A 26,939-nucleotide genomic window follows, 5' to 3' on the forward strand; every position below is an offset into this window, starting at 1 on the left:
CAGGATAGGCTGCAAGGAAAAGAATAAAAAAAAAAGCCTTTTCACCCTTGTAAAACACATTCATTTTGAGTCTTTTTATTTACTAATTTTAATGAAGCTTGTCAACTAAACAACCCAAGAAAGCAGTCTCCAGTAATCGCGCCAGCCTCCTTACTTTATTGTAATTAGTCTTTCATTTATCAATTCCTCATATTTTTAATCAAATTTCATAGTTTGGAAATCAAAAGGCAGGCAACTCTTTTGAGATGCAATTATTTGGCTTGCTAGCATCTATCACCTCCTAGATGCTAGGTAAAGAAAAAGAACGCATGGTGATGTAAGTCATGAATGGAAATAAAACTTCTGGCACATGATTTTTGTCATACATAGCATATCAAGATTTTGACACATGATTCTAATAAATATCACTTCCACTAATCTTCCACATGATTCATGGACAGGTCGTATATGGCAGATGAAAATTTTCGCACATAAATCTTGTATATGAATTTTTACATCTTTTCAAATAAACCTTGGACAGATCATATGAAGATTTTAGTGCAATGATTTCTTCACATGATTCTCGTGCCTGATTCTTGGACAAATTATACATAGCAATAATTCCTAGTCTGATAATTAATGACTGATTCACTTATCATAACTTTGTATTTTATGAGATTACCTTTGTATCCTTACAATATAGTATAAAATAGAGTACAACAACACATTGCACTTACCCCTAGTGTCTTATTTTCTTCATGGTATCAAAGCCATCCTTCTCCATAGCCTTCTTTGCTCTCCCCCAACTCATCAGCCCTAGTCCATATCCGAGAAATCACTGCTTTGCATGACATATCCAAGAATCATGCATGAGAATCATCTGCCAAAATCTTCATCTACCATGTATAACCTATCGATGAATCACGTGCAGGATTATCTGATGAGGTATGAAGATACATGCACAAGAATCATGTGCCAAAATCTTCATCTGCCAAGAATCATATGGGAGATTATCTTAAGAGATGAAGAGATATGAATGAGAATCATGTACCAAAATCTTGATCTACCATGTATGACAAGAACTGTGTCAGAATCTTCATTTCTATTCATAACTTCATCACATGGCCCCCCGACAAATGCACTACCAAGTAGTTGAGGTTTTACAAAAGTTCAGATTAATTACACAACATATGTTTCCTTGTTTCGGTCATTTATTTTTTTGTTTAGAATGTTTACTGGTTGAAATATATTTCTGGGTTGAACTATTGCAAGATTTCTAATATGTTATCTTTCAACCAGTTTGTGATCTTAAATTTTCACAAAACAGAAGATTCCTACACTGAAAAAAATAGAGAATGTGGCGTCATTTGAATGGTAATGCAAATTAACCTTTATTGGAGAAAATGATAAAAATAATTTAAGCAAACCTACAAAATTTAAAAAAAACCTAAAGGAAACAAATCTTCTACAGATCACTCCAAATTTGAAAGATTTGAACACGGAAGAATCATAGACAAACAAGAGTTGGAAAAGAATGAAGGAGTGAAGAAACATAGAGAGGCTCAGATTTGCCTTGGATCCATCATTCATCTTTTGCAATGACCAAAAACTTCATCCAAAATGGTCTAGCCAGAAGGTTATGAATTAATGTCCTTGCCCTGCTATGATCTCCCGGACTAAACAAACATCCGCATGGATCCTCACATCCTTCTGCTGCAATCCTCTCAACAAGTGACTGCAGCAGTTGTCTACGAAGAAATGGATTGCCCCAACTGTCATGCACTGTTGCAAAAGGAAAACAGGAGAGAGAAGTCGAAAAGAGGTTTCATCACCACCTCAATAGAAAAGATACAGCAAGATAAAGAGAAGAATGCATTCAAAACAGAGAGGTCTTAAATAACAGCCATGTCATATTGTGGAAGAGGGCAACTCTTGGTAGCACCAGAGCACCAACTGACCAACTCTTCCTGGTTCCTCCATCAAGCCTCATAGCTGAGCAGCATATTGGGCTGAAAACACAGCTGTCCAATGAATCAAGCAGCTTGAGCATGTCTCTAGATTCAACTTGAGACAAGCACGAATCAAGTTCAGTTAGAAGCACGAATCAAGTAGAAGACTTGTATGCACAAAAAAGTGGATTTGATACCATTTGGGTGGTAGTGACAATTCTGAGAAAAATAAAAACGACAAATATCATTGTGACAAAGCCCTACAAAAACATTGTAAATTCCTTGAGCAAAAAAACTTCAACAGAACAATTCTGATTTGCAAGATTCAAAACACAAATATCATAAGTATTATTTTAGGAATAAAGAACAGAATGATAAACAAGGTACCTATCTCAGAACATAAAAAAAACACAGACAAGTGGCAAGAGGCTCAGATTCACCTTCGTACCATCATCCCACTTCTGCACTATTTGTCCACAAATGGCAGTAGAGGTTGTCAGGGGAGTCTCACAACAGTCACAAAAGAAAAATACTGGAGGAATCTACAAGAGCTTCATCATCACTGCCTCCAGAGAACGATAGAGCAAGACATACATAGAGAGAGGTATGGGAATTAAGAGCTGAGTTCGGACAATCTCCAGTTCATGACCGAGGAGACAACCATCACCATGGAAGACACTCTGTAGAATTTTTGTTCATCTTATAACAAAGAGGGGGGCAACTCAGGGGAGCACCAAGTCGCCAACCCTTACATATTTCTCCCTGGAGCTTTCATACCTCAACAAATGACATAAAGGCTGCAAACAGGTTAGGCCGAGTCAGGATCCAACTTTGACATCAAGAAAAGAAATAGAAACCCATAAACTACAAATCATTTCTGATTAACATTTTGAACATTTAAAAATTTTGAAAAAAAAATGAAAATTCTGAAAAAGCGGTGGACAAGTGAACAAGGGCTTAGTTCTAAAAGAAGAAAGATGGGAAGAAGCAGAGGCTCAGATTCACTTTTGGCCTGTCAGATATTGCAGTCACATCACTTTTCTCAATGCATGGCTTGCCACTGGTTGCCTGCAAAGCAGCAGACCATCCAAGCTGCCTGCCAGCATTGCAAACAAGCATTGCTGCATGGGAAAAACAATGGCCAATATGGTGAAGATCCACTCAAGTGGAGCCAAGTCAAGCTCTCTCTCTTTCTCTAAATATATACACATACACACACACACACACATGCATGCATACATAGATACATACATGTATGCTCTACCATCACATTGCTGGTAGGTTCATCATCACCGCCTCTGGATTCTCCCTGGCATCTTCGTTAGACCATGTGACTTTTAACCATTCCGGTTGATCTTTCAAGTCCCCTGATATTTATCAAGGGAAAATGCTTTGTCTATCCTATTAGAGCAGAATGGAGGAAATGAATTCATGTTGTCGACCCCAACCAGTGCAGGCTTAAGCAGGGATGACCATGTGGGCATGCCTATGGAAATAATTAGGCCACAACTATAACTTTTGGCTGAGGGTATTTCTGTTCATAAAAAGAAAACAAGGCTGACAAATAATTATACCAAAAATAGCTTATGACAGCTTTCCTTAAATAGTCGCCTAGCATAAGCAAGTTCATTACATATCCTGGCTCATGCCCTTTTCTTTTTCTTTTTCCTTTTTTTCTGTTTTTGGAAAAAAAGATCTGCTAGCCGACGCAAGGCTTGTTCCCAGCCTCCTGCCTGATTTATTCCTGAGCCCAACGCTGCCCAAAAGAATAATAAGAAAGATGTCATTCCACAAAAGTCCCAAAATCTATCAGTTTCATAAATGCAACAAAGAAAGCAAAAATCTTATCCTAGTTCCACTAAAACTTGTTGGGGAATTCATAATAATAATAATAAAATGGCATGAAGCATGGTATGAACCATGAAGCACCAGTCTCTTAACCATTTGACATGGCTCTACCGTGTGAATGCAACCTAAAGCCTCATTATAGTAGATGCTTCAAACACCTTGGGCTCACAAAGATAAGTAGATGCTGAGGCTTGACCTGGCAAAAAGTTCATTCAGGTTTGTAACAAGGAAAAAACACAAGCGTGAACACTTGCAGAGCTTGCACAGCCCTTTCATGTAACAAACCAAGTCCAAACAGCCTAAAGCTCTATGCATTTAGTTTGCAGCACACACAAGAATTTTTAAGATGAGATGATACCTCATTGGTCAATATCTTCTATATACCACACCAATTTCTATTAACTAAGATAATAAGGACAAAAATTTCATGCATATTATATTAGCATGTGCTGATACAGGTACAACCCAACATTTCCACCGAGATATACACCTTGGGCCCTAGGAAGGAGCAGAAAGGGGCTTTGAACAACAGATGTTCAGCAAAACAAATATCCATAAGGGCCATCAAAATGATCACCTTAGTTGCCATCAAATTTACTAAAATAGATATCAATAAAACATGATTTTCAGTGAAACAGGTTGAAACAGATTATGAACAACAGGGGTAGACCCATCTTTCATAAAGCTCATTTTTTTTAGATTTTATATCTCGCCATGTTGGCAGTTTTATTGAAAAGAACCAAACAGGATAGGCTGCAAGGAAAAGAATAAAAAAAAAGCCTTTTCACCTTTGTAAAACACATTCATTTTGAGTCTTTTTATTTACTAATTTTAATGAAGCTTGTCAACTAAACAACCCAAGAAAGCAGTCTACAGTAATCGCACCAGCCTCCTTACTTTATTGTAATTAGTCTTTCATTTATCAATTCCTAATATTTTCAATCAAATTTCATAGTTTGGAAATCAAAAGGCAGGCAACTCTTTTGAGATGCAATTATTTGGCTTGCTAGCATCCATCACCTCCTAGATGCTAGGTAAAGAAAAAGAATGCATGGGTGATGTAAGTCATGAATGGAAATAAAACTTCTGGCATATGATTTTTGTCATACATAGCATATCAAGATTTTGACATATGACTCTAATAAATATCACTTCAACTAATCTTCCACATGATTCATGGACAGGTCGTATATGGCAGATGAAAATTTTCGCACATAAATCTTGTATATGAATTTTTACATATTTTCAAATAAACCTTGGACAGATCATATGAAGATTTTAGTACAATGATTTCTTCACATGATTCTCGTGCCTGATTCTTGGACAAATTATACAAAGCAATAATTCCTAGTCTGATGATTAATGACTGATTCACTTATCATAACTTTGTATTTTATGAGATTACCTTTGTATCCTTACAATATAGTATAAAATAGAGTGCAACAACACATTCCACTTACCCCTAGTGTCTTATTTTCTTCATGGTATCAAAGCCAACCTTCTCCATAGCCTTCTTTGCTCCCTCCCAACTCATCAGCCCTAGTCCATATCTGAGGAATCACTGCTTTGCATGACATATCCAAGAATCATGCATGAGAATCATCTGCCAAAATCTTCATCTACCATGTATAACCTATCCATGAATCATGTCCAGGATTATCTGATGAGATATGAAGATACATGCACAAGAATCATGTGCCAAAATCTTCATCTGCCAAGAATCATATGGGAGATTATCTTAAGAGATGAAGAGATATGCATGAGAATCATGTACCAAAATCTTGATCTACCATGTATGACAAGAACTGTGTCAGAATCTTCATTTCTGTTCATAACTTTATCACATGGGCCCCTGACAAATGCACCACCAAGTAGTTGAGGTTTTACAAAAGTTCAGATTAATTACACATAACATATGTTTCCTTGTTTCCGTCATTTATTTTTTTGCTTAGAATATTTACTGGTTGAAATATATTTCTCGTTTGAACTATAGCAAGATTTCTAATATTTTATCTTTCAACCAGTTTGTGATCTTAAAATTTCACAAAACAGAAGATTCCTACACTGAAAAAAATAGAGAATGTGGTGTCATTTGAATGGTAATGCAAATTAACCTTTATTGGAGAAAATGATAAAAATAATTTAAGCAAACCTACAAAATTTAAAAAAACCTAAAGGAAACAAATCTTCTACAGATCACTCCAAATTTGAAAGATTTAAACACGGAAGAATCATAGACAAACAAGAGTTGGAAAAGAATGAACTAAAAAACAAGGGACCTTGTCTTAGAAAGATAAAGGAGTGAAGAAACATAGAGAGGCTCAGATTTGCCTTGGATCCATCATTCATCTTTTGCAATGACCAAAAACTTCACCCAAAATGGTCTAGCCAGAAGGTTATGAATTAATGTCCTTGCCCTGCTATGATCTCCCAGACTAAACAAACATCCGCATGAATCCTCACATCCTTCTGCTGCAATCCTCTAAACAAGTGACTGCAGCAGTTGTCTAGGAAGAAATGGAATGCCCCAACTGTCATGCACTGTTGCAAAAGGAAAACAGGAGAGAGAAGTCGAAAAAAGGTTTCATCACCACCTCAATAGAAAAGATACAGCAAGAGAAAGAGAAGAATGCATTCAAAACAGAGAGGTCTTAAATAACAGCCATGTCATATTGTGGAAGGGCGCAACTCTTGGTAGCACCAGAGCACCAACTGACCAACTCTTCCTGGTTCCTCCATCAAGCCTCATAGCTGAGCAGCATATTGGGCTGAAAACACAGCTGTCCAATGAATCAAGCAGCTTGAGCATGTCTCTAGATTCAACTTGAGACGAACGAATCAGGTTCGGTTAGAAGCACGAATCAAGTAGAAGACTTGTATGCACAAAAAAGAGGATTTGATGCCATTTGGGTGGTAGTGACAATTCTGAGAAAAATAAAGACAACAAATATCATTGTGACAAAGCTCTACAAAAACATTGTAAATTCCTTGAGCAAAAAAACTTCAACAGAACAATTCTGATTTGCAAGATTTCAAAACACAAATATCATAAAGAAGTATTATTTTAGGAATAAAGAACAGAATGATAAACAAGGTACCTATCTCAGAACATAAAAAGGACACAGACAAGCGGCAAGAGGCTCAGATTCACCTTCGTACCATCATCCCACTTCTGCATTTTTGGTCCACAAATGGCAGTAGAGGTTGTCAGGGGGGTCTCACAATCATCACAAAAGAAAAATACTGGAGGAATCTATAAGAGCTTCATCATCACTGCCTCCAGAGAAAGATAGAGCAAGACATACATAGAGAAAGGTATGGGAATTAAGAGCTGAGTTCGGACAATCTCCAGTTCATGACTGAGGAGACAACCATCACCATGGAAGGCACTCTATAGAATTTTTGTTCATCTTATAACAAAGAGGGGGCAACTCGGGGGAGCACCAAGTCGCCAACCCTTACTTATTTCTCCCTGGAACTTTCATACCTCAACAAATAACATAAAGGCTGCAAACAGGTCAGGTCGAGTCAGGATCCAACTTCGACATCAAGAAAAGAAATAGAAACCCATAAACTACAAATCATTTCTGATAAACATTTTGAACATTTAAAAATTTTGAAAAAAAAATGAAAATTCTGAAAAAGCGGTGGACAAGTGAACAAGGGCTAAGTTCTAAAGAAGAAAGATGGGAAGAAGCAGAGGCTCAGATTCACTTTTGGCCTGTCAGATATTGCAGTCACATCACTTTTCTCAATGCATGGCTCGCCACTGGTTGCCTGCAAAGCAGCAGACCATCCAAGCTGCCTGCCACCATTGCAAACAAGCATTGCTGCATGGGAAAAACAATGGCCAATATGGTGAAGATCCACTCAAGTGGAGCCAAGTCAAGCTCTCTCTCTTTCTCTATATATATATATATATACACACACACATACACACACACACATGCATGCATACATACATGTATGCTCTACCATCACATTGCTGGTAGGTTCATCATCACCGCCTCTGGATTCTCCTCGGCATCTTCATTAGACCATGTGACTTTTAACCATTCCGGTTGATCTTTCAAGTCCCCTGATATTTATCATTGAAAATGCTTTGTCTATCCTATTAGAGCAGAATGGAGGAAATGAATTCATGTTGCCGACCCCAACCAGTGCAGGCTTAAGCAGGGATGACAGTCGGACAGATTTTTCGGATATCCAACCTATCTCGAATCCTAATAGGATCCATTTGCAATACCCTGTACGATTGGGAAGGATTTGGGATTTAAAATTTAAATCTGTTTGAGTTTGGGATGGGTTTGGGATTTGCCCCTCGGGTATCTGCTACCTGAACCCTATAAATGGGTTTGGGATTTGCCCCTCGGGTATCTGCTACTTGAACCCTATAAAATATAAACATAATAGCAAAATGAGAGAATTTGAACTCCAAATCTTTAGACGGCCCACCCAAAACCTTAACAAATAAGCTCCAGTTAACAATTGTTTTTAAATTGATTGCTAGTATATTTGTACCCTTTAAACTCTTATATACAAATACTGAACACAAAACCCTAGCCATTGTCTAAGCTCCCCTATTCAGCCGCTCCGAGCCTCCCACCCAACTGAGACTCACGGAGGAAAAATCAGAGGAAAACATAGGAAAAATCAACAAAAACAAAGGAAAGATGGAAAAAATTAAAAGGTTAGACCTTTTCCCACATAGATTGATTTTTTTTTTCTTTTCATTTCAGTCTCTTTTTCGGAGATCTGTGGGAAAGGAGATCACCCGAGCAAGATCAGAGGGGTTTCTTAGGTTCCAATTGGGGTTTTTTCTCAAGCATATGGATTTTGTCCGAGTTGTGGCAGTGAGTTGGTCCCTTGAGGTTTTGAGAGCTTAATCTTGGTAGAATCACGATACTTTGTGGGATTTGGGGGATTTTTGATCTAAAGGATTCTTCTTTGGCTCCAAAATTTTCAATTTATGGAGTTCTGTTCTCATGATAATATGAATATGATACCAAATCCATGATGTGAGACTTGCACTAGGCTAAGTTCCACCTTTCTGAATTGTCATGTGGATGCATGAACAAGGCCTTTCTCACGTTATTCAACTCTAAGGTCCAAATGCATGTCATCGTAGCTTGCACCGGCCACCATAGAACGAGATAGATAGAGACTCAAGGCTCATGGTTTAACATGTCCTTTTCCTTACTTCCTGAACATTAGCTTTGTGAGATAGGAGGTGGTCTAATTGTTTTAAACGGTTGGGTAGGAATCATGCTCTAAATCAGAGAAACCAATGTTTGATTGAGGTGGCTGGTGTAATTTTAACTTGTAATTAGTTTAAAAAAACAATTTCTTCACTACTTTTTGATGTATATATCAGTCGTTACAAATGGGAATCAAAGAAAATGTAGTAGTAGTTTTCTAAATTCTGTGTTTTTAATGGTTGGTAGTAGCTATGGACATCAAAATCTGTAGGTGTGACTTCAATAAATTGTCATCCCAAAATCTGTAGGTGTGGCTTTAATCAACCATCTTTTCATCTTAATTTTCACAGAGAAAAGCCTTGAATACTGAAAAAAGGGTACTTCTTATCATTTTGGGTGGCACTGAAATTGAGCCTTTTTTCGAACAAAAAAGAAAAGCTAAATATCAATGTAACAAAACACTGTAAAAAAAAAAAAAATGTAAAAAACTCTAAAGTTGCTTCATATTTGCATAATATTATCATAGAAAAATCATAAACATAACAAAATTTCTGAAAAACAGAATAGAGATAAATGGAAATACTTATCTTGGAAGATGAAAAGGATGGGAACAAGCAAGTAGAGGCTCAGACTCGCCTTTGACACATCTTTCCTCCTGCACTATTTCTCAAAAGACTCATTGCAGCAGCGGTTGCCTGTAGACCAACAGACCATCCAAGCTGCCAAGCAATGGTTACCAAAAAGAGCAAAAAAAAAAAAAAAAGAAAAAAGAAAAACACCGGAGGGGTCTGAAGAGCTTTCATCATCATTGCCTCCACAAACACAGAGAGGGTTTGGGTTGTATCTTTTGTGTGAAAGAAGGATTCACCTTCCTCCACATGAATCCACAGTTGAATCACCTGGGAGACGATCACCGTGGAAGATACTCTACAGAAGTTTTGCTCATATTACAACAAAAAGGGGGCAACTCAGGGGAGCACCAAGTCACCAAACCCTATTTATTTCTCCCTGGAGCTTTCATACCTCAACAAATGACATAAGAGGGCTGCAAACGAGTCAAGTTAGGACCCAACTTCGACGTCAAGAAAAAGAAGAAACAGAAACCAATAAGCTACAAATCATTTCAGATAAATAATTTGAACATTGAAAAATTTTAAAAATGAAAATTCTGAAAAAGAAGTGGACAAGTGAACAAGGGCTTAGTTCTGAAAGAAGGGGAGAAGCAGAGGCTCAGATTCACTTTTGGTCCGTCAAATATTGCAGTCACATCACCTTTCTCAATGAATGGGTTGCAGTGGTTGCCTGCAAAGCAGCAGATCATCCAAGCAGACTGCCACCATTGTAAACGAGCATTGCTGCATGGGCAAAAATAATGGCCAATATAGTGCAGATTCACTAGAGTGGAGTCAAGATTCTCTCCCCCGCTACACACACACACACACACACACATATACAAGAGGGGTCTAAGGAGCTTTGATCATCACTGCCCGAACACAGACAGAGAAGGATTAAGGTTTTACCTTTTCGAATTGAAGAAGGATTCACCTACCTTGGGGTAAATCCACTGTCGGATCGCCCACCATGAAGATCTCAAAGCGAGCAATGGATGATCCAACAGCCCCCAGCTGTACGGGTGAAAGTGGATTGGATAATATCCATCTAGAGCCATTTTAATGTCCAATCTATCCAGATATGAATATAAATTAGGGCACCCGACTGATATCCATATCCATATCTATGTCCATCAAAGAAAAACGGATGTGGATATGGATAGACAACTATCAAATCCGTATCCGAATATCCAATTCTATCTATAACCCAATTTAATTTTACATAGCACTAATGAACTTTCAAGGAAAATATATAACCACATTAACATGCTATTAATCTATTAATTTGATTTATTATCCACTTAGTAATAACATTGACTCTATAGTCATAAGGCTTAATTATTCAACTTATATCCATACTTTTCATATCCAATTTGCATATGTATCCATCAAAAAGAAATATAGGAATGAATTTGTTGTATCCGATTAATATCTGTATTCATCAAATAAAACAAATATGGATATGGATATACTGGTATCCAATCCGTATCTCATCCGGTTTCAGCCTAGAAGGGTGTGAAGGAATGAGCAACATAAAATGGGGCAGCTTGGGGGGTTCAGGTTGTATCCTTCATGCGAAAGAATGATGGATTTTTTTCTGCGACATCAAGATAAATCTCCAAGCACTTCGAACTCTCTCTTTTTTGCCCAAAAGATACAACCCAAACCCGCTCGAGGGGCACCAACCAAGCCACCAACCCTATATTTATTTCTCGGGCTTTTATACCTCAACAAACTATTAGATTTAGGCATGTCATACAATGATGAGAATGCATACTATGCTCCTGACAGATAGATTGATGATCCATTGAGTTTGATTGGCCAATGGTTGATATAGAGCAAAAGCAAAAGAGCTAGCAAGGATGAGAGGGAAAGTAGAAAGGGCAGGAGCATTGTAAGGGTAACCCAAGTGGAGTTTGCTCAAAGAGTGACGCCATGCGGCTCCCATAAAGTACAAATGAACAATTTCCCGCCGCAACCGGTTGCCTGTTGATCAATAGGCCAGCCACGTTACAACATGCATTTTCAGGAATGTTCTTTCTTTGGTCCAGTATTTGATGGAAAATAGCCTCTGGTTAAACAAGATGTATTAAGCAATTTGCTAGAAAATAATATCAAAAACCACCACAGGAACATGATAAACAAAGTAAACTAAACAAAGAAGAAAATATCTAACCTCTCAAAAAGGAGCTCTCTCACTGTACCATGGAAAAGAACCACACCAGAAATATTAAAACAAAAGCTGCCTGTCACAGGGAGGAAAAGGAGAAAGGAAGAGGCCAAGAAGAAGATTTCTATTAAAACTCAGCCTTTTTCCCCATTTAGAGCAAAATGCCTTTTTTACCTTAAAACATAAAATTATCATCGATATGAAATAATAAATTCTTCACAAATAATTATTGACCAATATCAACAGTTATATTTGAGAAAAGAACGGACTTTATAAATTGCAATAAAAGAAACGTGCCACCAGGACCCGGCATTTGTCTTTTTTTCCCCTCCTAATTTGGGACAGGTAGGGCTTCGGAATCGAGAGAAAGGCAGCTCTTTTCAAATACCCCATTATAACTTACAAGACCTGACATGTCCCATCATTGATGTCAGGTCTTGTTGACCGTGCATGTCATCTACAATGGATAGATACTTGCCAATCTCGACCATCCCAATTTTTGATAAATTGCATATGCTACATAGACACAAGAACCATCTACATACAGTTCATATTTGAGTTATTTTTAACACGGTTAATGAAACTTCATATTTAATCAGAATTAGCTTTCTTTCCTTAGTTTTAATCTTTTTATTTTCTAAAACCATATAGATCGCATTATTGCCATATTTTTACTATAAAAATACATGGATGAATACTTTGTAGTTAAAATTTCTTGTTTTTATGTACTATAACACTATTGCTTGTAATGAATTAATAAATGCTTTTTGTTCAAGATAACTTGTGATCTGAAATTTTCACAAATAATAAGATTTCTTTTACTAAAAAAATATGTTTATTGCTATTTGAGTGGTAGCAGAAATAAAAATTTTCTTGAAAGATAAGAAAAAATCAACACCCTGATTAAATAAAAATAAATGCCCCAATGTGTAGAGCCCAAATAGGGACAAAGTACTAGTATCTCAGGCACTAATTATAGTGTTAGAATGAGCACACACCCTCTTCCCAAAGAGCTTCTTAAGAATCCTGGCTATCCATTTCCGGACTACTTGTTGAACTGAATACAGAAAGAAAGATGCACAAGCACCATATCAATTAAGTCTAGGGTTTGCAAAAATTCAGCTTAGTAAACTGAAGTTTCTTTCCCTGTTTTATCTTTTCTTTATGTTGTTTTAAGATATCCACTTCACCTGTTGCCACATTGCATCTTTCATGAACAGTACCTCAAAGACTACTTTTCCATTGGCATTTGTTATGGCATGATTTCTAAGGTTCTCTTTCAACCATTCTGTTATCTTTAAATTGTTAGAAAGTAAAATATTTGTATACTCAAGAAAAGGATTTGATGCCAATTGGAATGTAGTGACAATTCTGAGAAAAATAAAGACGACAAATATCATTGTGACAAAACCCTACAAAAGCATTATAAACTCCTCGAGTTAAAAAAAACTTCAACAGATCAATCCCAATTTGCATGATTTCAAAACACAAATGTCATCAAGAAAAAGTATTTCAGGAATAATGAACAGAATAATAAACAGGTGCTGATCTCAGAACATAAAAAGGATAGGAACAAGTGGGAGAGGCTCATATTTACCTTTGATTGATCTGTCATTCGACTTCTGCATTCTTTGTTCACAAATGGCTGATAGAGATTGTCCGTGGAGTGACAGACCATACAAGCAACCTCACAATAGTCCCAAAAGAAAATAAGGGAGGAATCTAAAAGAGCTTCATCATCACTGCCTCCAGAGAAAAGATAGAGCAAGACATACATAGAGAGAGGTATGGGGTTTAAGAGCCTGAGTTCAGATGATCTCAGTTCATTAACTGGTAGACAATCATCACTATAGAGGGCACTCTATAGACTTTTAATTCAGCTTATAACAAAGAGGGGACAACTTGGGGGAGCACCAAGTCACCAACCCTGATTTATTTTTCTCTGGAGCTCTCATACCTCAACAAATGACAAAAGGGCTGCAAATGGGTCGGGTCGAGTCAGGATCCAACTTCAACATCGAGAAAAAGAAGAATCAGAAACCCATGAACTAGAAATCATTTCAGATAAATATTTTGAACATTGAAAAATTTGAAAACAGTGAAAAATTGAAAAAGGAGTGGAAAAGTGAACAAGGGCTTAGTTCTGAAAAATGAAAGAAGGAGAGAAGATGAGGCTCAGATTTACTTTTGGTATGTCAGATATTGCACTCATCACTTTTCTCAATGAATGGCTAGCAGCGGTTGCCTGCAAAGCAGCAGACCATCCAAGCTGGCTGCCACCACTGTAAACGAGCATTGCTGCAAACTGGGGGAAACCAATGGAAAAATCAACAAGAACAAAGGATAGATGGAAAAAATTGAAAGTAAGACCTTTCCCCCATAGATTGATCATTCTTTTTTCTATTCGCTACTTTTTTTTTTTGTTTCATTCTCTTTGTCAGAGATCTGCAAGAAAGGAGAGCAACTAAGGGACATCGGAGGGGTTTCTTAGGTTCTGATGGGGGTTTTTTCTCAAGCATACAGGATTTTGTGCGAGTTGTGGCGGTGTGAGCTGGTCCCTTGAGGTTTTGAGAGCTTAATCTTGGTAGAGGCATGATATTTTGTGGGGTGTGGGCTATTTGTGATCGAAAAAATTATTCTTTGGCTGGCTCCAAATTTTTCAATTTCTGGAGTTGTATTTTCATGATAATATGAATCTGATACCAAATCCATGGTGTGATACTTGCACTAGGCTAAGTTCCACCTTTCTGAGCTGTCTCATGGATGCATGAACAGGGCCTTTCTCACGCTATTCAGCTCCAAGCTCTCATCATCATTGCCTCGAGAAGAGAGAGAACAAGACAAAGACATGAATGCATTCAAACACCATGTCCAAATGAGATACTTGGGAGACTAGGTCCCTATTGAGTTTTGCTATGGCATGATTTTCAAAAGAGTAAATTAAAAAAATCCCCCTGAGGTTTGTGTTTGTTACAGTTCCACCCACTAGTTTTCAAAACCTACACTTACACCCCTAAAATATAACGGCGTTATTCAAACCATTTCAAAAATGTAAAATGACCAATTTGCCATCCGTTATAAAAAAGTATCCATCCAAACCCCTATAATTGCCTTCAACTGCTACAGCTTATGTAAGAGCAAAGAGAGAGCGGGAGAGAGAGGAAAAACCGAGAGCGAGAGAGATGATCACTTATCTTTAATTTCAAGGCTGCAGAAAGTTCTTCTAAAAAGAAAAGCTCGAAGAGACACACCAGCCCACAAGAAAGAGAGAGCTTTGAAGGGCAGGTACACTCTCCTTCCCTCTCTTCTCCACTACAGTAAGCTTGGGCTGTGAGGATAGGGGTTTGAAGGAGCTAAGAGAAAAGTGAGCAGAAAAGTTAAAGAGGGAGAAAGACCCGTGAGCATCAACTTAAATGTTTCGAGTGGATTGTGAGATCCCAAACCCCCAATAGTCTTTTTTTTCTCTTTCTTTTTTTTGTTTCTTTTGATACATCTTCCTCCCTTTTCAAAATGAACCACCCAACTACGACGCCTACTCCACCGAGGACTAGATGTTAATGGCTCCACCCTATCCATGGGCCCCGGCACCGTCACCATCACCTCTTTCAGTGCCCATTATTACATCTATGGCATTAGTGGCCACTGCTTTGCCAGCTAGAAGCTAGCCATCACCGTTGCCTCGAGAAAGCCGTCTCACTGGTGACGGCGAGGTGGGGGAGGTGGTGAAGGAGAGCCCCGATGATGCAGACAGGGAAAAGGCCGATGTCATGGAAGGATAGGTGGGCAATGGTGAGGTCGCGCATGATGGCGGTGGTCCAGGGCAATTGGGTGTTAGTGACGATGGCATCAAGGTGGTGGAGGCTGAGAAGGTGGTTGTGGTCAGGGTGGGTGAGAAGAGAAGCGACATCGATTTTATGGCATTCAGAAGGAGGAGGGCGCTGATGTTCTTGACACCCCCCGGGGGGGATCAGAGGCGATGGTGGGAAGGGGTAGAGGAAGGTGTGGAGGGGGAGACCGGCGGCGGCATAGTCCATGATGGGCTGGATGAGGGCGGCATTGACCGAGGTGAGGAGGACGGTGGAGTCGATGCTGCGGGTGGCGAAAAGTTGGGCAATGTGGACCAAGGAGATCATATGGCCCATCGCGAAGAAGGTGATCATGTCGGCATAGACGATGCTAGGCTCGTGGCAATTGGCAGCGCGCTTGATTTTCATTTGAAGTAGGCTGAGCTGAGCATAGAGGGAAGAGGAATGGCTGGCAGCGACGCTACGGGCAGAAAGGATAGAGGGTGTCGAGGAGATGGAGGAAGTTGGGAGATTTTTTTTTTTTTAATCCTTTGTTCAAGGCTATTTTAGTCATTTCAAAAATCTGTAATGACGTGGCAATGAGGTTTTAGTTAACATTAACAAACTGTCCAACAGCATGGGTAAGACTGTAGTGTTAACTAAAACATTAAGAGTGTAACCATAGGTTTTGAAAATTATTGAATGTACCTGTATTTTCGACCTATTGTCAGAGAGATTTTTATAATTTGCCTTTTCCAAAATAACATTGTCATTCAACCAATCTTTTGATCTTAATTTTCACAAAGAAAAGACTAGCATACTGAGAAAAGGGTTTTGGATGGCATCATGGCAGTGAAATCAAACCTTTTTTCTTTTAAGAACAAAAAAGAATAGCTAAATATCAATGTAACAAAACCGTGTAAAAAAAATGTAAAAAAAGTCTAAAGAAGTTACTCCATATTTGCATGACTCTATCATAGAAAAATCATAAACCTAACAAAATTTTGAAAAAAACAAAATAGAGAAATAAACAGGATACTTATCTTAGAAGATAAAAAAGGTTGGGAACAAGTAGAGGCTCAGACTCGCCTTTGATCCATCTATCGTCCTCCTGCACTATTTCTCAAATGAATCATTGCAACTAGGGGTGACCAAAAACCAAACTTGAATCAATCAAACCGGTGAAACCGAATCAAACCGCAGGTTAGGTTTGGTTTAAAATTTTATTCGGTTTGGTTTGGTTGGTTTTTGACATATAAAAAACAAGTTTAGATTGATTCAGATTTGTCAGTAAATAAAACCGTTCTCAAACCGAACCGGACCGGCTTTAATAAAATGACATCATTTTGACTAGGGTGTTGTTTATCTTAGAGTATTAATGTATTAGAGAACAATTTTGGATTTATGGTGTTATTTATCCATTTGGTTTTATGTTGATTAGCTTTAAACTCTAAATGACTAACTTACTGGATTGCTTATTTTTTTTGTAATGTGTTGGAGATTTTTATTTTAATCCTTAATAATGATATTTGTTTAAGAATTTTATTTTGTTGAGTGACAATATCTTATATTAACTTAAATCATTTTACTTGATAAATTCTCTTGATGATACTCTTACGTGGAAAGAAAACAAGCCTTCATGAATCAAAAATAATAATAATAATAATATAAATCGGTAAACCAAACCAAATCAGACTGTTTAAATCATGTTGGTTTGGTTTGGTTTTAATCTTTTATTGGTCCGATTTGGTATCTAAAAATGTCAAACCCTGGTTCGGCTTAGGTGTGAGCATGAAACTGGACCATGCTCACCCCTAATTGCAGCAGCGGTTGTCTGTAGACCATTAGACCGTCCAAGCTGCCAAGCAATGGTTACCAAAAAAGAAGCACCAGTCTGAAGAGCTTTCATCATCATTACCTCCACAAACACAGAGGGTTCGGGTCACCTTCCTCCGCACGAATCCACCGTTGGATCACCGCCGCCCAGATCTCAAACCACTCCGACCTCCATCATCCATCCATCTGCACACATCTCAAAGCGAGCAGTGAAAGATCCAACGGCCACCGGGGGCATCGTAACAGGGAGCAGCTCGAGGGAGCACCAAACAAGCCACCGACCCTACGGACTCGTTTGGTTCGCGGGAAGTGGAGGGGAGCTTTCATACACAACAAATATCAGACTTAGGCATTTCTCCGAACGATGAGAATGCATGCCTCCCACCCGATTGCGACTCCCGAAAACAGAAAAAGAAAGGAAATACCCAACACAAAACCCCAGCCATCGTCTAAGCTTCCCTTTCGGCCGCTCCAAGCCTCCCACCCGATTGGGACTCCTGAGGTCGGGAAAATAGAAGAAAAACGGGAAAAACATAGGAAAAATCAGCGAAAACGAAGGCAAGACGGAGAAAAATTAAAGGAAAGACTTTTCCTCACATAGATGATCAATTTTTTTCCTTTTCGCTTCTTTTCCTTTTCATTTCATTATCTTTTTCAGAGATCCGTAGGAAAGGAGAGATCAGAGGGGAAGGCCGACGCCAGTGACGATGGGGAAGAAGGCGACGGCGGTGACCGGTGGGAGGTGGTGGCGAGGTGAGCAGGAAGGAGGTCGGCGTCTCTCTTTTTCGGAGATCTGTGGGAAAACCTGAGGGAGATTGGAAGGGGGAAGACCGACGCCGGCGACGATGGGGATGAAGGCGACGGCTGAGAGCGGCGGGAGGTGGCAGCGAGGAGAGCGGGGAGGAGGTGGGCGACCGCGAGGGCTCCGGAAGGTTCCAGAGGGCTAGGGAGAAGAAAAAAACGCTGCCGAGAAAAAAAAATCCACTCTCCTTTCATATATTATAATAATATAATAACATATATATATATATATATATATATATATATATATATATGTTTATAGAAAAAAAGACTTGTACTAGGCTACTAGCTGTCAAACCTTCTAATTCTTCGCTTTTTCCAGAATAAAGCTTTAGGTGGTCAATGTGGGGGTGGAGGGGAGCGCAAACTAAGGATTAAGAACCCGAATAAACCACATTTCCCGTATCCATGGCGCAAAAACCCGGCTCGGCGCTGTGCAAGAGAAAAGGGTAAAGTAATGGTTGCCAAATAATTTTCCCGGACGACGCAGGCACGGAGGCCATCGCCGAACGGGAAGGAAAGAGCAACGTAAGGATATCAGGAGAAAGGGACTGAAAGGCCTCGGAGGCGTCCACGTGATAGCAAGAAAGAGACGGGGAAATGGGAGGGTGTTACATCACTAATGAGGCGCCGGCGAGGAGGGGCTCCGGCGGCGGCCATCGGAAGTCAGTTAACACGGCGGGGACGTCAGCGCAGATGTCCAACCGACGGGGTGCCGAGATCTAGCAGCTTCCGGCTCTGAGAGGGAGCGCACAGGAAGAAGGAAGGCGTGGATTTGGAAGAAAAGAGGGGGATGAGAGGAAAAACCTGCGTCAAGGGTTTGGGACTTTCCGAACGCTGATTTGCAAATCAGGTCACGTGTCACGTCATTTCAGTCCTTGACGTTAGTGGGCCATCTATATGAAATATAATTTACAATATGATGCCAACGACTGATGGCTCATGAATAAGTTAAAATCAGGGTCACCTCACTGGCGCTTCCACTCGAGGAAAAAACATAAGAAATTAATATTTTTTTATTATTTTATTAAATTATATCAGAATTTTTTCTAAAATAAAAATTTAAAAATACTTTATTTAAAACATGTTAACGCATTTGGGTTCAATATTCATTCTCCTATGTTATGTTATGTAGATGGTTAATATATATATATATATATATATATATATATATATATATATATATATATATATATATATATATATATATTGGAACAAAAATTTGTTTGTGCCGGAGAAGCTGGAGTCGAGGGAGTCGCGGTCACCGTCGGGATCTGCAAAAGAAGTCTAAACCGGAGGTGAGGTTGCTCCAGCAAGACCCTCCGATGCTCAAGTCAGTTCTCTGCCTCAATAAGAATGAAGTGCTCGAACGAAAATTTTAGCAGAGTTTCTAGGTAAAAACAAGAGCTTATGGAATAACGTATCTGGAGTTTCTCTTTTATAGGCGGAGGGGGCAACAAACTGATGGTGACGCCTGTAACCGTCTGGTAGTGGGCGACGTGGTCAGGAAAAGTTTGTTGCGGAGAGTAGTGGGGTGGACCCGTGGCCATTACCGGGGCGTGCCACGTGGAGTTTGCCACGAGAAGCGGAGCGGCGTCCGTTGTCGCGACTTGCCAGAGGATAGACGAATCGCACGGTATCCGTCACAGGAAGTGGAGCAGGGCCGTGGCCATTATTACGGCCTGTCAGGGAGTGATGGAGCCGCGTGGAATCTGTCGCAGGAGGTGGAGCAGGGTCGTGGGGTGATGGAGCCACGTGGAATCTGCCGCAGGGAATGGAGCAGAATCGCGGCCGTTACTGCAGCGCACCATGGGGCGAAGGTCTGCCGGCTGAAGCCCGGCTGGAGTGTCTGGCGGAGAGAGGTAGTTAGCCACCTGTCCAAAAGGAGCTCGGAATCCGGCTTTCGCAAGAGTTCGGATGGAGTCTTCCTTCAGTCACAGCCGGGGGTGGAGTCCGGCTCCCGTAGGGGTCTGGACGGAGCTCACCGGCAGTTGAAATCGAGGACGAAGCCCGGCTCCCGTAGGACCCCGGGCGGAGTCTTCCTGCAATTAAAGTCAGGTGCGAAGTCCGGCTCCCGTAGGAGTCCGGACGGAGCTTACCTGCGGTTGAAGTTGGTGACGGAGCCCGGCTCCCGTAGGAGTCCGGGCGGAGTCTTCCTGCAGTTGAAGTCGGGTGCGAAGTCCGGCTCCCGTAGGAGTTCGGACGGAGCTTACCAGCAGTTGAAGTTGGTGATGGAGCCCGGCTCCCGTAGGAGTCCGGACGGAGTCTTCCTGCAGTTGGAGTCGGGTGCGAAGTCCGGCTCCTGTAGGAGTTCGGATGGAGCTTACCAGTAGTTGAAGTCGGTGATGGAGCCCGGCTCCCGTAGGAGTCCGGGCGGAGTCTTCCTGCAGTTGGAGTCGGGGACGGAGCCCGGCTCCCGTAGGAGCCCGGGCGGGGTCTTCCTGCAGCTGGAGTCAGGCGCGAAGTCCGGCTCTCGTAGGGGTCCGGACGGAGCTTACCAACGGTTGAAGTTGGTGACGGAGCCCGGACTCCTAAGGAGTCTTCCTGCAGTTGAAGTCGGGTGCAAAGTCCGGCTCCCGTAGGAGTCCGAATGGAGCTTACCAGCAGTTGAAGTCGGTGACGGAGCCCGGCTCCCGTAGGAGTCCAGACGGAGCTTACCAGCAGTTGAAGTCGGTGACGGAGCCCAGCTCCCGTAGGAGTCCGGGCGGAGTCTTCCTGCAGCTGGAGTCAGGTGCGAAGTCCGGCTCCCGTAGGAGTCCGGATGGAGCTCACCAGCAGTTGAAGTCGGTGACGGAGCCCGGCTCCCGTAGGGGTCCGGGCGGAGTCTTCCTGCAGCTGGAGTCAGGTGCGAAGTCCGGCTCCCGTAGGAGTCCGGACGGAGCTCACCAGCAGTTGAAGTCAGTGACGGAGCCTGACTCCCGTAGGAGTCCGAGCGGAGTCTTCCTGCAGCTGGAGTCAGGTGCGAAGTCCGGCTCCCGTAGGAGTCCGGACGGAGCTCACCAGCAGTTGAAGTCGGTGACGGAGCCCGGCTCCCGTAGGAGTCCGGGCAGAGTCTTCCTGCAACTGGAGTCAGGTGCGAAGTTCGGCTCTCGTAGGAGTCCGGACGGAGCTCACCAGCAGTTGAAGTCGGTGACGGAGCCCGGCTCCCGTAGGAGTCCGGGCGGAGTCTTCCTGCAGCTGGAGTCAGGTGCGAAGTCCGGCTCCCGTAGGAGTCCGGACGGAGCTCACCAGCAGTTGAAGTCGGTGACGGAGCCCGGCTCCCGTAAGATCCGGGCGGAGTCTTCCTGCAGCTGGAGTCAGGTGCGAAGTCCGGCTCCCGTAGGAGTCCGGACGGAGCTCACCAGCAGTTGAAGTCGGTGACGGAGCCCGGCTCCCGTAGGAGTCTGGGCGGAGTCTTCCTGCAGCTGGAGTCAGGTGCGAAGTCCGGCTCCCGTAGGAGTCCGGACGGAGCTCACCAGCAGTTGAAGTCGGTGACGGAGCCCGGCTCCCGTAGGAGTCCGGGCGGAGTCTTTCTGCAGTTGGAGTCGGGGACAGAGCCCGGCTCCCGTAGGAGCCCGGGCGGGATCTTCCTGCAGCTGGAGTCAGGCGTGAAGCCCGCAAGGGTCAATCCCGCTGAAAACTTCGGTTGAGGATATTTTATATCCAACAATATATATATATATATATATATATATATATATATATATATATATATATATATATATATATATATATATATATATATATATATATATATATATATAAAAAAGAACTAGGAGGAAGGAAGAAAGCCCAAAAGATCCCATCGTTGGTACATATCATTCAACAATATAACAAAAATTTTTTAAAATGTTATGACTCAACTAATTAGCTAGCCTCTATATTCTGTATATAATTAAATATATTTTATATATAAATCAAAAATTTATCTAAACGAGATTATCAAAAGAAAAATAAAGAATAGAAAATTAAACATCTTGTTAATAGAATAGTTATAAGCAATAGTTAATTTAGACAAGGCCACGGTTACTTTAAAATTTGTTTGGTCAAAAATCTAATTTGAAAGTTATGTAACTGATTTGATTCGACATCTACAAACTTTGAATCTTTCTAATTTTTTAGAGATCCAATTACCTGATGATATTTTACTCGTATGCAGAAGTTGCTTGGTCCACATTGGTCAGTTTATATGGTCCTAGCTTTAGATCTTTCTGGATGCATTCTTTGGGTTCTCTCTCTTTTACACCTTCTGATAATCAAGTTGTATATGGGGTCATCACATCATCAGACTCTAGGCAATCTTGAATTTTGGGAGTTATTTATGCAAGCAACAACGGCCTCTCTCGCTAATCACTATGGGAATTAGTCTATATTGTTCAAAATATTGGCCTACCATTTCTTCTTGTAAGTGACTTCAACTATATTCTTTGTTCTAAGGCAAAAAAGATGGCAGGCCATTCATCATTAATAGAAATAACCATGAATTTCACTCATTTATTCACACTTCGGTGAACTATAATGGTCCATCTTATACTTGGTGCAAAAATAAGCTCATCCTAGCTTGTGTTTGGGAGCAGATTGATTCTGCTTTTACATTGGATTCTTGGCTTCAACTTTTTATGAAATCTTAGATACAGTATTTGATTCAATATACCTATGAGTATTACCCAGTCTTACCCTTTATCTCTGATTATCACTCATTTAGACCCAAATCTTTTCACTTACGTTGTTAGGGATTATATGAAGTGATACATCGAGCATGGTGGTGTTCAGGCTCTCACTCACCTGGAATATGAGTCATGCTTAAGCTCTAGAATGCCTAATCAGCATCAAGATAAAAAATGAAATATATAGGTAATTTGTTTCAGAAAGCTAAATCCCTGTACACCACTTTACATAATTGGCAACTAAATGAGGTTCAGTCTCGTGGTCTCTCTCACTCTAAACATCTCCAAATGTAAGCCATTTTGTAAGCTTATCATGATAATCTTATGCTTCAGGAGATCTTATGGTATCAATAGTCTCGGATTCTTTGGTGCAAAGAAGAGGATGCCAATGCTAGGGTTTTTCATCAATCAACAATTCTACAACACTGTAAAAATAGGATCAATTCTCTTGCTAATGCTCACGACTGCTTGCGACGAGACCCTAATCAAATTTAGCAAGTAAAAGGCCATTTTCGAAAAGATGGCAGTAGGATCATTCTCATCATGAAAATTGGGTCTTGAACCAGCTTCCAAGATTTCTACTAAACAAAATGAGGCCTTAATTGTAGAGATGATGAGATAGAATCAATGGTATGCCATATGAACCTTGATAAGTCCCCCAACCTTGATGGCTTTCTTTCTTTCTTCTTCATTTCCCTCTGGTAGCTCATAAAATTTGATATTTGTGATGTTATCAAGCATTTATTTAGGTATGGTTTAATGCTTCACATATGGAAAGATATTTTTGTCACTCTAATTTCTAGGAAACCTAACCCCACTCATGGTCATAATCTCTGGGCTATCAGTTTTTATAACACAGTCTATAAGTTTGTAGCTAAGTTCCTTGCAGATCATTTATGCCCAAATATTACCCCATATTATTTTTCCTGCTCAAGGAGCCTTCGTTCCTGGACAAAATCTTGTTGATAATATTTTGCTTGGTCAGGAGCTTATATATTCATTGTCACATGCTTCTTGAACTCGAAGAATTATGACCATTGAACTTGATATGGAAAAGGCCTTTGATTGAGTCAATTGGTGCTACTTATCTATGGTTATGGCATCTTTTGGTTTGAGTCCTTATTTTATTTCTTGAATCAAGGTTTATATCTTTATCCTAAATTTGCTCTTCTCAGTAATGGTTTTCCTTCTTGGTTCTCTTTCAAGAGATCTTAGACAAGGATGTCCATTATCATCTTACCTTTATATCATGACTATGAGAGTTCTAACTTGTTGCATCAGGCTATTTAAGTTAATGCATTGCATGCCTACAATCTGAGATGACAGGAAATTTTTGTTATCGATATATTTTTGGTAGATAATTGCCTATTGGTGGCTTGGGCAACTTTTCAAAATGCTATATATATTTCTATTTTGCTTAATTTATACTATCAAATGTCAAGCCAAGCAACCTATTTCTCTAAATCCTTTATTCATTTTAGCTCTTGAGTTTCTTTGGCCCTCCAAGCTCATATTGCCTATTGGTTACAAATTAGACCTAAGAAAGGATAATGGACTTGCCTGGGAATTCCTTTCATTGGCTCGAGATCATCTCTTAGGACTTTTAGGCACTTACGAATGAGGTGGTGAGTAGGATCGAAGGTTGGTATTGAAAGTCTCTATCCCCGATGAAAAGAACAATCCTTTTGATTTATATCCTTTCTTAGTTACTTGTGTATACTATATCAGTAATTCATATCCCCAATTACTTATTGAATAAACTTGACAAAGAATTTGGATCTTTCTTATGGGGACATGATTCATTGAAACATGGGTTGCATCTCATTCCATAGCATGCCGGTCCTCTCAAAGAGCAAGAAGATTCAGGTATTAAATCCTTGAACCCTAGGCAGCATACTCTCCTAACAAAGCTTGAAGCTAATTTGCTACTATTTTCTACTTCACTATGAGCTTAAGTGGTTAATGTTGAATATCACTTTAGTTCATGAAAAACTTATTCACCTCCTTGTCAAAGTTGCTTTATTTGGAAAAAAACTAATGGCTGCCTCCATTCATACACACTTTTAATTTATCAGCTAGATTAGTAATAGGGTCTCTATAATATTCTCTATGATCCATGATGTGCTACTATTCCTCTTGTAAAATGGCCTAGATACTTGAACATTGATATGAATATGTCATATACCACTCTAGATTATTTCATATCACCATACCACTCTTGAAATCACTCAAGGCTTGTGACTATTTTCTCTCTACTTTTGGTTGATTGCATTCTCACTATTCCTATTTCTATATCTTTTTTAGCAAATTAGCTTACATAGGGTCTAACACATACACCCCAGATTCCTCAATCTACCTTACATGATATGTTCATTCAACTATTGAAACCAAATTTATTTATTTCTGCAAGGTGGATTTGGAAACTCCAAGTTCCTATGTAGGTTAAATTCTTCAATCGAAAAAAGATTTCGACGAAGCTTCCATGAAAGCTTTATTTCTTCTCTCTCGATATTCTTCCACCTTTGTTCACTATTTATGATCTATGTTCATGTATGGAGGATGTGGTTCATATGTTATTATATTGCTCTTATGCTCGAGACTATTGGATCATAGTTGCTAACTACTGTAGAATTGATATCCTTGAGTCCTTGCTGGCTTACTTAAATCTTCTATCCACCACTCGGGTAGGGACCAAGGTCCATTCATGGCTTCAATGTTTTGGATGCCAGCTATGGTATGAAATTAATTATAGGGTTTTTCAGCATGTTTCTAAAATCCCACTATAGTTAGTTCATTTTAAGTTTTTAGATGGATAATGACCCCTTTGTGGCTCAGAATTCAGTTTTGGCACATCCAAGGAAATGGAGAATAATTAATCAGTCGATACATGGGTATTTGTCACACTATCTATAGTTCCCCTCCCCTTAATGTCATTAAACTAAATTTTGATGGAGCTAAATAAGGTCTTACAATAATATCTGCATATAATTTAAGTAATCACCTTAGACATCTACTTTGTATTGTTGGCCATTGGTTGCCTGTCTGTTCGATGGCTTATGTAGAATTAGTTGGTCTATGGCAAGATATTCGATATGCTATTCTTCACTATCAAACTATTCATCTTTGGGTTGAAGGTGACTCTACTATTTTTCTCATATTTCTTTCTGATTGCACTTTTAAGATAAATGCTATGGTGCCTTCACCGGCAGCACTCTGAAGCCATCTATTATATTTCATATATCCCTAGTGCAATCAGTAGAGGACCTCATACTTCTTCGGCTTTTATTGATAGCTAGCTTTCAATTTTTGAGATCACAAACTTTGCCCACTTAGCTTCTCCATTGGCTACAAACAAATCTTTGTGCCATGTCCTCTCCCTATTAGTTTTGTTGCAAATACTTACTCCTACTTTTTGGCTGCTAGTATCTTCTATTATACCAAGCTTGAAGCTGAGAATTGGTTATGATATTTTTTTCTAGATTTTTTTTTCTCTTCTTATGTCATAATATTCTTATGTTGTTTTTAGTCTGGTTGTTACGTTATGTGCATGTGCATTATGGATGAGTAGAGACTATGTTCACTTTTATACAACTTTTCTTTAAGCAATATAATCCCTTTGTTTCACCCAAAAAAAAAAGATGGGATAGATATGAATATATAAATAAAAATATTATTTTAAAAATTAAGGGAAAAATTCTTCCAATTACTTTAAATAAATATATGCAACTTATTATATTTACATGTAGGATAATTCTAAGTAAATCAAGAATAATAAATTACATTACCGCATTCAATTGTCTTTTATGAAGTAGACTAATTTCAATCAACATCCAATAAATTGTCTTTCACAAAAAGTTGAGGATGGTATTGATTTGTTTTTTTAACCTACATACTATTTATCATTTTTTTCTGCTCCACCAAATTCTTATTCCATTATTTCTTTCCCCATCCTAAGAGGTCGACACTCCCATCTCTTCCCTTTACCGTGCTCCTCTAATGTCAACAATAGTTCCCTAACCATCAACTTACAATTGATTTTAATCCATGCCAATGCCACCAACAATCTTTACCTTCATCTAAGCTAATCTAACATCCCTTCGCATTCCAAGCAATGTG

The 26,939-nt window shown here is 39.8% G+C and overlaps 1 protein-coding gene across 50 annotated transcripts; it reads right to left on the reverse strand.

The window, feature by feature from the left end:
• Positions 1 to 1,787: 1,787 nt before the first annotated feature.
• On the reverse strand, positions 1,788 to 19,024 carry LOC105049028 (uncharacterized). 50 transcript variants are annotated; one of them, XR_012142738.1, is made up of 9 exons: positions 18,476 to 19,006; positions 17,974 to 18,339; positions 13,353 to 17,873; positions 11,762 to 11,831; positions 10,247 to 11,656; positions 6,875 to 6,948; positions 5,237 to 5,409; positions 3,180 to 3,684; positions 2,211 to 2,725 (listed from the first exon to the last, which is right to left on the reverse strand). XR_012142738.1 is itself a non-coding variant. In XM_073260919.1 (7 exons), the coding sequence occupies exons 3-7, from the start codon at positions 13,381 to 13,383 to the stop codon at positions 2,707 to 2,709; spliced, it is 264 nt and encodes an 87-aa protein (XP_073117020.1). In that variant the 5' UTR covers positions 13,384 to 17,873; positions 17,974 to 18,339; positions 18,476 to 19,024; the 3' UTR covers positions 1,788 to 2,706. The 50 variants fall into 50 exon arrangements, 2 of the variants coding, with proteins under 2 accessions (XP_073117020.1, XP_073117021.1); XR_012142721.1 differs by having other exon boundaries at positions 5,237 to 6,701; XR_012142735.1 differs by having other exon boundaries at positions 7,082 to 11,656.
• Between the last annotated feature and the right edge of the window lie 7,915 nt (positions 19,025 to 26,939).

Source organism: Elaeis guineensis, chromosome 7 (assembly GCF_000442705.2).
Source record: "Elaeis guineensis isolate ETL-2024a chromosome 7, EG11, whole genome shotgun sequence".
NCBI lineage: Eukaryota > Viridiplantae > Streptophyta > Magnoliopsida > Arecales > Arecaceae > Elaeis > Elaeis guineensis.